This window comes from Tripterygium wilfordii, chromosome 16 (assembly GCF_013401445.1).
Source record: "Tripterygium wilfordii isolate XIE 37 chromosome 16, ASM1340144v1, whole genome shotgun sequence".
In the NCBI taxonomy this organism is placed as follows: domain Eukaryota; kingdom Viridiplantae; phylum Streptophyta; class Magnoliopsida; order Celastrales; family Celastraceae; genus Tripterygium; species Tripterygium wilfordii.
Genome location: NC_052247.1, coordinates 5,845,446 through 5,858,585, shown reverse-complemented (window position 1 = coordinate 5,858,585; position 13,140 = coordinate 5,845,446). Strand labels below are relative to the sequence as shown.

General features: G+C 37.3%; 1 protein-coding gene across 1 annotated transcript; it reads right to left on the bottom strand.

The window, feature by feature from the left end:
* Positions 1 to 3,416: 3,416 nt before the first annotated feature.
* Positions 3,417 to 11,923, bottom strand: LOC119981101 (protein SPA1-RELATED 2-like). The gene is made up of 8 exons (XM_038824102.1): positions 11,670 to 11,923; positions 9,602 to 11,120; positions 7,961 to 8,118; positions 6,115 to 6,952; positions 5,202 to 5,348; positions 4,509 to 4,826; positions 4,350 to 4,409; positions 3,417 to 4,147 (listed from the first exon to the last, which is right to left on the bottom strand). Exons 2-8 carry the CDS (start codon positions 11,114 to 11,116, stop codon positions 3,956 to 3,958), a joined length of 3,228 nt encoding a protein of 1,075 aa, XP_038680030.1. The 5' UTR covers positions 11,117 to 11,120; positions 11,670 to 11,923; the 3' UTR covers positions 3,417 to 3,955.
* Positions 11,924 to 13,140: the final 1,217 nt, after the last annotated feature.

The window sequence follows — 13,140 nt, the reverse complement described above, 5'->3', positions numbered from 1 at the left end:
TATTAAATAATTTTTAATATTTATTTAATAAAACAAAAAATTAGTTGGAGTATACATATAATTCTTGTGGATGCAATTTTCTAGATGATCCCCACGTCAGTTGCTGAGACGGCTGACGCATTGGCAAGTCTCTGTGAATCCTACAAGAACAAAGGGAGAGGACGATCCTTCCTGGCCCAAGGACACTATGACTCTCAAGCCAGTGTCAAACTCAGGGAGTTGTAATAATCTTAGTGATTGCAAATTGTAATGCGTGAATAAGAGAATATGTGTAACGTACCTTGGCTCAACCTAAGCCTCCTTTTATAGAGGGGATGATAGGATAAGGAGATAAATTCTTTCCTTGGCTACTGATATCATCCTTCTTGGGGTGTCGTGATAGAATCATATTGATTCTAATCTCTTGGCGTCCTTGGACATTAGCTTGAGAGTAGCGGGATATTCCCTGGGAGGTGAGAGTTATCCTCTCCCAGCTTTTATTCTTAACATGGCTTATAGGGAGCTACTGTAGTACGTAGACTTTGTTCCTATGACACATGGCATGCTGACTATGCATTGCTTATTTTTCTTATTCACAAATGTTTTTGACCTTTACTCTGTCTTTTCCTTTCATAGAAAAGGACAAATGAAGGCTAAGTTTGTTGCTACCTGGGGTTCTTCCTATGTCTTGAGTAGGTTGTCGCCTTTACTCTGTCTTTTCCTTTTTCAGAAAAAGAGATATAAAGGTTGAGTTTGTTGTTCACTGGGGTTCTTCCCTTGTCATTAATAGGTTGTCTTTATCTTTTAGTCGGATAGGGAGGTTAGCTTCTTCCTTTCCTTGCCTTAAAGTATTTCATTACTCGGCAAGTTTTGCCTCTTTAGACTATGCATATTCGGTTGTCATAGAAGGTATGTCCTTGAAATGTGTCTCTTTGGCAGCTCATGCAAGGTAAGTTCTCGGCTTGGAATGATTATCCTTTGGTAAATCTATGTGAGGTATGACCTCACTTTTGAAATGCTACAACTTTGGCGATTCTTATCTGATGTTAGTCTTTACTTTTGAATGATGTCTCTTTGGCATAACTCTTCATGCGAGAGGTAAGCCCTTGTCATGGTGATGCTTCTTTGGCATATCACTTTCCTATGAGGTAAGACCTCGTTATGCTTGATGCCTTTTTAGAAAGTCTATGCGAGGCTAGGCCTTGGATTGGAATGACGTCTCTTCGGCAAGTCTAAGCGAGGCTATGTCTTCGACTTGAAATGAAACCTCTTTGGTATATTTGTGTGAGGTAAGTCCTCTCCTAGCATGGAATGATGCAAGGCTGAGACCTTGTCTTGTCTCATGTCTCCTTGGCAATTCGTGTTTATATGAGGTAGTTTCTCGTCTCGGTGATGCCTCTTTGGCATATCATTTTCACGTTAGGTAAGATCTCATCGTGCCTTTCTAGCAAGTCTATGGGAATTTGACCTCGGCTTGGTATGATGCCTTTTTGGTAGATCTATGTGAGATCAGACCTCGTCTTTCGTTTGTGATTTCACTACGGCATGCTTGGTAAATCTATGCGAGGTATGACCTCGACTTGGTATGATACCTTTTCGATAGATCTATGCGAGGTTAAACCTCGTCTTGGATATAACGCCTCATTGGCAAATGTATGTGAGGTTGGACCTCAGCTTGTCTAATGCCTCTTTGGCAATCTTGTGCGTGGTAAGACCTCTGCTTGTCTGATGCCTCTTTGACAACTTCATGCAATGTAAGACCTCGTCTTTGGTTTATGCCTCTTAGGTAGTTTCATGCGAGGTATGACCTCGGCTTGTCTGATTCTTCTTTGGCAATTTCATGCAAGGTTAGACCCCAGCCTGTCTGATGCCTTTTTTGTAATTTTATGCGAGCTAAGACCTCATCTTTGGTTCGAGGTAAGACCTCATCTTTGGCTTATGCCTCTTTGGCAGTTTCATGCGAGGTAAGACATTGGCTTATCTTATGCCTCTTTCGAAATTTTATGCGAGGTAAGAGCTCGTTCGTGGTTCAATAAACTCTGTCCCACAGACGGTGCCAATTGTGGATGCAATTTTTTGGATGATCCACACGCCAGCTTCTGAGACGGCTGACGCAGTGACAAACCTCCGTGAATCCTGCAAGAACAAAGGGAGAGGACGACCCTTCATGGCCCGGGGACACTTTGACACTCAAGTCAGTGTCAGACTCAGGGACACTCTGACGCTCAAGTTAGTGTCAATCTTAGTGATTGCAAATTGTAATGTGTGAATCAGATAATGCGTGTAGCATATCTTATCTCAATCTGAGCCTCCTTTATTTATGGATTGATAGGGTGAGGAGATAAAGTCTTTCCTTGGCTATTGATATCATCCTTCTTGCGGTGTTATGATAGAATCAAACTTGTTGATTCAAATCTTTTGGCGTCCTTGGGCGTTAGTTTGAGAGTAGTGGGATATACCCTGGGAACTGAGAGTTATTCCTCCCAACTTTTATTCTTAGCACAGCTTCTAGGAAGCTGCTGCAGTACGTAGACTTTGTTTCTGTGACACATGTCATGTTGACTAGGCATTGCTTATTTTTCTTATCCACAATTCTATTAATGCATTTTTCTGACAGTTTGTGGGTATTGAATTATAATTATACTTTATACAGTACACAACTTTTCTTCAACTACCAATAACAAAACCTACATTATTACTCTTGTTCAAGTATTTTTTAAATATTGTGAGTATTATCAACCATGATTTTCTAATTATTATTTATATTTCTAATAAATATATATTCAATAATTATTATATTGAACTGATTTGAACCTTATCCAACCCCAATTGAACCATTGAAACTTGAGTCAATAAATTTTTCGGTTCGATAACCGATCCGGTTTTTACAACCTTGTCGAATCAGAGATTGAAAAAAGTACCATCTCAACGGACACAAACTAGAGGAAAAGACCATCCCTTGTTTACCAAAGTTGTAAATAGACCTAACTAAACTGTGTAGCTAAGCGTACAATAAGATAAACCGTCTCCATTGAGTCCTTGTGGCCGCAGTTTTAACCGTCGCCGTTGTTACGTAGTCCTATGAGCTAACAGGATAAGATCTGCTCAAGTCTTTCCCAGATTCAGATATATCCTAGGATTTTACATCAATTTATATCAAAAGGCCTACATCTCAATGTTTTGGCTGCAAAGATTTGTCATTCTTATAACACCTTGGTTTTAGTCTCTGAATTTTGTCTCAAAACTGTTTCCTATGCAGTGTATAAAATTGTTGTATTATCACTTGTTTAAAACCCTCTTTTTTTTTTAAATTTCAAAAGTACAATCAGTTCAACATCCAGAAGGAATCACACTTCCACAAGAAAGGGTGAATACAGCTCCCCCTCTCAAGAATCAATTTTTAAATGAAATTTAAATTGGGAATTCCTTGGACAAAATAAGCAAGAATAATTCTATCTCACCTATATAATGATAAAGAACATATTACTTTACAATGCAAAATTTGCATCATCTTCCAAAGCAAAATTGACCCTATACATTTGGAGTTTTGGAAACTTTACAATAGCCAATCTTTGGTATTTGAATGATGAAAAATCGATATAACTTACAATTGGGCACAGATATGGTCGCCTTTGAGCTGCCTCACTACTAAAACTAGGACATCCATCAGTAATTCAACTTCAAGCTGCAAGAATTACGGTACCTTAAACTAGTATCGGAGCCCTTCAATTAAGAGGTAATCGGGACCCGTCCCTAATACTCTGAGGATATCTCTGCTTTGTAATTGTGAAGACAGATTTAAAATTTACTCCTCTGGCTGCAGTTTTCTCCGGAGCAAGAACCATGTCACCAGCAATTCAGGTGTAGCTAGAATGGGGTGCCACACGATTCTGAGTTGCTCAAAGCATCGCTTAGAAATGACCCCCCTGGAGGAAAAAAGAAGAGAGCAATTCCTTCATCCTCTAAAACGTGACCCTCAAACCATTCGCAACACCTTGATGCAACCACTTGAGTTGGCAGCAACAACCATGTCTGATTTCCCTCTCCAGCAGACACTAGATACAAACTGCCCATTATCATCATCAGTCTCTTTTCCGGATATAGGATCAACAGAACCAAACTTGTGCGATGTGATAGGCATAGGTAGGGATCTATAGTAAGCATAAACCTGAAGGGAGAGAATACAACTTCAAAAAATTAGAGAAATTTCTCGTCTCAGTAAGAATTACATTACACATCTGATATCAGAAACTCTCTATGTTTTGGCTGTTATCTTTTTTCTTCTAAACCACTCAATGGAAATAGGTAACTCAGTTTTGATTAGATACACAATGCACTCATTGTGTGACATGAGGAAGTTGTATTATTACCTCATTTGTTTCTGAACCACAACCTATATAACCATTGGAGATGGACAAGCCAACAAAGTTCTGAGAAAGCAGCATAAGCAAAATCAGTCCAACTAAAATAAAAAAGCAACAGTGGATCAGTTTGAGGAGATGAGCTAAAGCAGGAAATGTAACTACCACCTTCTCATTAGTATGCCCTCTAAGTGTTAAGCTGCAAGCATCAGTCGACAACCCACCAGAGCTCGTTTTGTTGAGGTCCCAAATTTTTAGTGTGTTGTCAGTGGATGCAGTCACAAGAGTTTCAGAGTCCAGGAATTTAACATAACTCACAGCTTTGGCATGGCCAGGTAACACACACCAAGGGACTCTGGCATTCCGAAGATCGTAACAGTAGGTTCTGTAATCTGCAGACCCAAAGGCCAGTAAATTAGTGGAGTGTGCAGAGAACTGGACGCAGCAGATGTTTGCAATGTTCCTAATTGTGCCCAAACAGTTTTTCTGCAAGAGGGAAGAAAAAGCATATGCTTATAAGCAAATTGTAACAAATATCTAGCTCATTTGTTTATAAGATCATGAATTCAGCTGTTCTCAAGGATTCCTCAAGTAACAGATTATAATTAAAGGACATCACAATTTGTTGGCATTTAGATTTTTGTTTCTTGGAAAATCTATTTTGTACTAGAAATATTAAAATTATAAAGGAACAATTGCTCCATGTTGAAGAAGTTAATAAATGACCATTTTTCAGAAACTGATCAAAATTTTCTTTGAAACACACACGCACACAAAGGGAGAGCAAATTTTAATTATAACTTTGATTCACGAGCTATCAAGTTAGTGAGTCACAGAAACAGGGAATATTGGAGGACATGCCTCACTAATGCTCCACAGTTTCACAGAACAATCGTCACTTCCACTGGCTAGCTTTGTGGGATGTACTTGAGAAAAGTCAACAGACCAGGCCCTCTTATTGTGCTCGCTATATTGAGAAACCCCTTGTCCAGTACTTGCATCCCATAACTGGAATCCATCCAAGGAAGTCATGTCAGAGCAAATGCAGAGAATCTATTAAATATTTAGAAATTTCCGTTTTACAAATCAAAAGCAGACCAACATTCACAGTAAAAATATCTTTACTAATCATTTAATAGAGATTCCATTCAAAAGCACCAAAAATGGAAATGCCAAAAATATCCCACTTATAATCTGCTTCAAGAGCTAAACAGACCTCATATATATTCAGACCTTGCAAAAATTGTCTAAAAATAATTCCAACAAACTTAAATAAGATTATTTAATATGCAGGATTAATTCACATGAGAATAGAAGCAGCCATTTAAGTATAGTACATAATCTATGACATAAATATATGCAATTAACTACGGAAATATCTCCAGAAAAATTGAAATATCTACTTTGACAGCTATAATTCGCGAACACAACCCATTTCAGTTTATGATTAGACATTCAACTATAGCCATGTAACAACAACTAAAGAGCAGGAGTTGGCCTAGTTGTGGCCTGCTCCAAATAACTCACATGATGTGCAAAGTTTGATTATCCCCTCCCTCAAAAAAATAATAGCATAACCCCAAAACATATCAAAAAAAGCATGGACAACTGATGCAGATGAAGATTTGTGGAAGTTAAAGGATAAAAGATCTGCAGTGAGAAAATCAGGGATCCAGTGAATTCCACCAGGTACTCAGAATCTAATTCAAAAAACTCAGCATCAATACCAATTTAATAATTCATTTCCTATTGAAAACAGTAAAGTTATTCACACCTTAACCACACCATCATAGTCAGTTGAAGCCAGATAATTCTTGATATAGTTGTTCCAGCAAATGCAGCTGAGCTTCGATTTGTTTGACATCTCCGCTACTGGATAATGAATATCAACAGAATCATTAAAGAGCGCATTGAACTCAAAAATCTTTATTTTCTTTGATACCCAGGCAGCAGCAAAATAGTCTTCATCCCGGTCGAAACTCAAAGAGCAAATTACATTGGCAGAATTGTTGAAATCCCCGGTTCTTAGGAGCCCACATGCTTCAAACTTACTAAAACGAGCATACTTGCACATGCCATCAAAGAAAGCTCCAACATGGTCAGTGGGATTTCGATTTGCTTCATCATCACCTGATGAATGCCTGTTCTCACAATTTCTTAATAAATCCCTATCTGGACGAATGCTGCCATCAATCTCAGGGTGCTGTACTTTGAATCTCATGGAAAAATAAGCACTCTCAAGGTGATTTATATTCCTCACCCACCTCATTTCATTTGGAGGAGATTTAGGTATTGAACGAGAAATTGCCTCTGAACTTGAAGTAGCTTTGCGAAGGGATGAGACATCCCTAGTAGCGAGCAAGTCATTGTTCAAGAAAGGATGAATCAAGGGACTCTTTGGACAGTTCCTCCTCTCAATCTCTTCAATATCCGCTTCTACGCACCTAATGTCCTGAGCCAACTCCACAGCATGTTTCTCCTTATGCCCTTTCAAAGAATTAAGGAAATGCAACGATAGCTCTGATTCAGCATCATCTTGGTCGATGGACGACGACAATTCCTCAAGAGAAACATCATGCAATCCATTGATTACTTCAGATTGTACAATTTCCCTGTTCAGATATCAAAAAATAATCTTAGAAACTCAAGTATGTGTTTAAGGATTACCAACAAAGAACTTGCACCAAATATGTCAAAACTTCGTAAATATTCAGTTAAAGGACACATTGGAGAAAGGCATTGAAACAATACAACTGATTACATGACTGATAAAATAAAATGGAAATTTATAATGAAGATACCCTATGAGATTTAAGGAGCTAGAGTATCCACTCGTACAAGACAAAACTTCCCACTGGAAAAATTACACTCTAATTGACCAGGATGATACATATCAGATCCTTAATGCCTTGTAAGATATAGGATTAACCCTTTGCGTGCTTCAGCTGTACTATGCAACTCTCTATAATAATACATCTTTTTAAATATTTGCCAAGTAAGACTTTCACTGTTCGCAGAGAGGAGAGAAAGAAACATTACATACCATGCCTCCAGAGTCGCCAGATACAACAAAAGGGAGGACGAACAAAAACAGTAAAAACACCACAGACACCTTTTTCTCGAGCTACAAAGTCAAGTACAAACTTCTCTTCTTGTTTTTCCTTCCAATCAACAAGTGAAAGCCAACACCCAACATCAATAATTACAGAATGGTCCTCACATGAGAATGTATCCACTACCTCAGATGGAAAACACCCAGATTTTCCCATTCTGTCAATCTTTTTATCTAATCACATAACAAAACATCTCCATTTATATTGCCTAATTCTTCTTCAACCATTGAGAGTTTGCAATATCGATAGTGGCCTTTTAACCATATAAAAATTGATGATTACAAAATTATTTATCTGACTGATGAAGCTTTTTCCAGCAATCCTGTCATGGCACCACTGGGCAGTTTGGGGGCAAAGAAAGAGTGGAGTATTTCAGTGAACCTTTTGTAACAGAGTTCATGAGAAAAACAATTTTAGGAAGAGAGAATAGATTTTGGCCAATAAGAAAATACGAAATACGTCATACACCAAAAATTTATCTTTCTTTTAACAACACTCCTGTGTTACCTAGTTGTTGGGCGTGACCGAGGATCAGGATAGAGTAACCATAGACAGAATCCAGCTTCCTTTGGATTTTCTGATAGAAAAGTAGGCGGAAGAATCCTGTGGCGCAGATCCATCAACGCTGCATCATGCGCCCTTTCAGAGTCAAAATGACCAAGTAACTGAAATAAACAGCCAATATCAATCTGGTAAACCTAGTTATCAAAAGCCTACGGTAAAGGCCACAAAGTACAGAGGGGAAAAAAAAAACATTAGCTTAACAATAGCTAATAGTTCCAACTAAAAAATAATCATGAAGTGAAATGATTGTCTCACATAACAAAACTAAATTTGTAGTCTTGAGAGCCCTAAGAACAGATATTACATTGGTTGTAACTTGCAAGTTTCATGTGCATTGCGAATTAAGGAAAAAAAGATGCAATAGATTTTCTTTTTGGAAGCTTTGCCGCCAAAATATAGAGGTTGATATGACTGAGCATCGACACAGATAACAACTGAACAACAAATATGGAAGTTTCTGCCAAATTGAAGGTAGCAACAATGATGGACAATGCGAAAGAAGTTACAAAGAGCTATAGGTAACCAAAAACAATGGCGAGAGAGGGAGATGTTATCCAGGAGAATGGATTGTTATGAAGAAGGCCAAAAACTCTTAAGGATGATGAAACTCCAACAAAGAGGGAAAATGTCTCAGAATAGCCAGGTTTCACTGTACAGATGAATTAAAGAATCTGAGTTCAAGAGGAAGAAAGTAATGACATATTATACTACTTGAAAAATAGCTCAGTGAAACAAGGAACTTTAAATTGCAATTAAAGGGGATTTGATTTGATTAAGATGTGTCAAATTTCAGCAGCCCATCAGGTGATTAGTTAAACTAAAACAGATATTCGAAGTTCATCTATTGTTTTTCTGGCTCTCAAAAGTCATATATGAAATTATGTAAGGTCACTTACATAGTAAACTACATTGTGATAGAGAAACTTTCTACTGTTGCCTCTTTGGGAAACTGTAACGAACGATCCATAGTCATTTCCTGAGGAAGAGCACTAGGTTATAGATAAGACTTATTTCCATTCCATTGTTGATTAATAGTTTTTCCAACCAACAACCCACCAAGTCCTAAGTCCATTAACCCTTCTACGTCAGACATACTTTACCATAATAAAACCAATAAACACACACTGCATTCTTATGCCTGTAGATATCTAAACCAGATGGACGTGAAATGGGAACAGAATACCATCTCTACAGACAAGGTTTCAAGAATCATGGAAATCATGCCTTCCTCAATTCGCTATTCAGTAAGAACATTAATGCAGGAGAGAACTTATAGACAGTTAGCTATTACTCCTCAAAACCTACGCTAAAAGATAGGGTTCGAATCCCCATCCTCATTGAAGAATAAAAAGTTAAAAAAAGGTCTCATTTTTTGTAATCTAAATAGTATTGTAGGAGTTCACTAGTAGACCAAGTCGTTGAACACCTACCACTATGACCTTAAGGTCATATTTTCAATTCCCCCACCCCCATGTAAAAACATGCCTACAATAGAAATTTTATTGTAAAGATTCCTAAAACATTAGATAAAAGCAATATTATGCAGCCCATGTTTGCGACAATCACAAGTATGTATATCTTCACCTCAAAGAAAAGAACTCCGAGGCTATAAATATTTGATGAAATTGTGCAGACACCCTCGCTGAGCTCCTCGGGACTCTTATACCACTTCACTTCCAGCTGGAGACCTATAGATGCAGACTGTTGTAGAGCTGTACTTGATGCAGGAGGGCTACTTGACTTTCTCTGAATCCCAGAACCAAAAATATGGTGAGTTTGGTCATATTCGTCCCGAGAATTTTGTTTATCAGCTACTTTGCTCTCAATGTCATTAGCAGTCTCGAGTTTGAAGCCATATTTTGAAGGACAAAAAGGCCACCGTGTCCTAAGGTTCCCGTTCTCACTAAACTTTTGCTTTTTTCCACATAGACCAACAGAAGGAAACATTCCCTGGTCAAGTGGCCTTCTTCTAATCACACCATTTCCAAGGAAAGGAATCTCTTGATCAGTAACACTTTCTGACATTTCTCTCTGTAGAGTGGATCCAAGGTACTTAACCTGATTTGATTGCAACAACTTGAACGCAGATGGCTGTAAGTCAAGCAAGGCAACCTCTTGAGAGTGAAAGTGATCCACCAGATCCAGAACCTGCCTAAATATATTTAAGCTCTCAATCTTATTCACCTCACGGCGTGTACTAAGCCACTCCCTTAAATTCACTCCATTATTTGTAGAACTACCAGGCCCAGATCGAGTATAACAGGAATATGGTAGCTTATTTTGGGCAATCAAATCCATTGAAGCACTTGGAGCCACCACACCACAAACAGCAGCCTTGGCATTATTCTGCTCTTTAGGCACAATTCTAGTATTATTCTGAGGTGGGCCTCTATAAATGACACCCTTACCTTTCAATGTATTTTTGACAAAAAACTGAGAAAAACCTGATTTTGATAGAATCTTTGTGCGGATACCTCCATGAGAAGACAAACCGCTCATGACTCCTTCATTTTCAGGATCAGTCAACCGTTCCATGACTGCAACGCGACCATCAATTGATGGTTTTTGAGCCAAAGACTCTGAAAAAGATGAGCGATCCACATCCTCATGACTGCTTGGCATTGCCTGACCATCATCCCTATGTGTAGAATCACCACGCGAACTCGCACTTCCTGACCCTCCAGCCAGTTGATACAGATGCTGCCACTGATTTTGCCTAGTCTGCAGTCTTTCCCTATTGTTTGACGTACCCACTACAGCTACGTTTGAAGTACTGTCATTTCTCACCATCAACTCCTCAACCATGTTACCAGCATCATCCATGTAACGAGGACTGGCACATCGGCCTTCAGATGCATTGACAGAGTTTACCCCACCATCTACATCCTCACCCTCTAAGATCTTTGCGAGTACATGGAACGAACTTTCAGAATAATCATTCTCCTTGTTTATGTGCAAATCCCGGGGTTCCACTATATTGCAATTTTCCGATTTCAATGGATACTCAATCTCTTTGCGCTGGATGTGAGCCACTTCGGCTACATCAACTGGAGCCACTTCATCCATCAGTCCTTCATCCATACCTTCACAATCACGCATCCATCTAACACAATAAATGGAACTCATTTCAACAACAAAAAAACCGCAAAAACTATTAAAAAGATAATCAGCATAAAACCAAAATGATTATAAAAAAAAAAAAAGTAATGCCATTGCCTTTCGACAATGAAGGAGACTGATTCGGCAATCGTTTACAGAAGTACCACAATAAAACAATAATATATGGCATTGCTTACTAGAAAGAAAGGAAAATATTTGACAAAACAAACAATTCCCAAAAAAATACCATTCATAATCAAAAACTTTCCAACAGAAGCATAAGCAGCAACTGAACACCACAACTAAGTATAAGCAAATATAGAGACAAATAATGCTCCGTTTGGCAGCTAAGAAAATGCAAGAAATGACAGGAAAATTAGGCTTTGCCACCTCTTAAGCCTACATACAGCATCTACTAAAATCAGCCGAGATTATATACTTGTTTCACATAATCCAAAACCAAAATAAAAATACTCGAAATTCTCTGTGCTTTTACTTCAGGACTGTCAAATACAAAATAAATAATAATAATAATTCAAATTAAAACGCATACCGAACGAAATTGGAAGCTAAACGCAACAGTCAGTAACACAAGGGTAGAGTTCAAATCCTTCAATATTAGAGCGGAGGGACAAAATGGGCAATTCGTCCGATCTCGAAAACCCTAGAGAGAATGAGAACTGAAAGAAGAAAGAAAGTACCACAGAGAAAGATATCGCAAACTTCACCGAAAGGGGGAAAAAAATAAATATCTTTCCCTTTGAACTCTCTCAGCTACAAAAATTTTCTTTTCAGATAAAACGATTTTCTTTTTTTTTTTACTTTTAGTGTTTTTTTTTCTAATTATTAATTTAAATAACCAGATCCATGAATTTCTTCCGAGACGCGGCGGAGAGAAATAATTAAATTTCTACATTTATAAAATTGACTTATAAATATAAAAATGGTTGTATAAATGTATTTATTAAAAGGATTTGATTAGAAATTGGTTAAATAAGCTAATAATTTGGATAATGTGTAATTATCTTCTCTTAAACGAACTTCAAAAAGAGAAAATATTGTGGCATTTTCATGAAGAGTACAACTCTTGTGCCATTAAAACTATTAATATCACCATTAATGTAGCTTTAGTGGTTTATTATATATTTAATGCTTTCCTTCTTCCCCATTAAAATAAGCTTTAATTTTGATCACATTTTCTGACTCATCATCTGCTTTTAATATATATATATATACTTATACTTATTTATTTAATTGCAATATTATTCAAGTGAAGGAAAATCTTGAGCTGCATTTCTATAATCAAATTGGTAAATTAAAATTACTCTAGACTCATTACATAATTTAAATTTGTTTTTGATTTGCGAATTTTAAGACAAATTTCATAAAACATCTTTAATAATTGATAAATGTCATTGAAGTTAATATTTCCATGAACTTATTTTAATAGGATAAAACTTGCACTTGACAAATTTATTGGAATCACAATCAGTTAGATGTACTAATAGGAAATATGGATTTCATGTATATTTATACGTATACCATATGTATTGAAGCTTCAGCCCTACCAAAAATAATAACAGCGGATTGTCTTGAAAAATCTCATTACAATTAAAAAGTTATGGGAGCTAATCACCTTTGAATGATCAAGTTAAATGAAGAACGTGTGCCTCCTCACAAAAGGGGTCGCAATGAATAGGTCAGGGCAACTGTTTATAAAAAATATAAGTTTTCGGAAGTCGTAAGACCATGTATGATGACAACGCTTGTCCAATACTGAAAGATCAAAGAAATTAGTGACCTAATGACAGTGGAGTCGATGACCGTAACTATAACGATTATAAGGTAGCGAAATTCCTTTCGAGATAAATTCTTCTAATTTGAAAATTTTAATAGTATCGAGAATGTATGTTAAGCCAGCAAATACTCATACAAACCGCTTTCATATATGTTTCTTCATAGTGAAGTTTTTTATTTTGAAGGATGAAGATTCATTATTTGAGGAAATCCACATGCCACGTCCT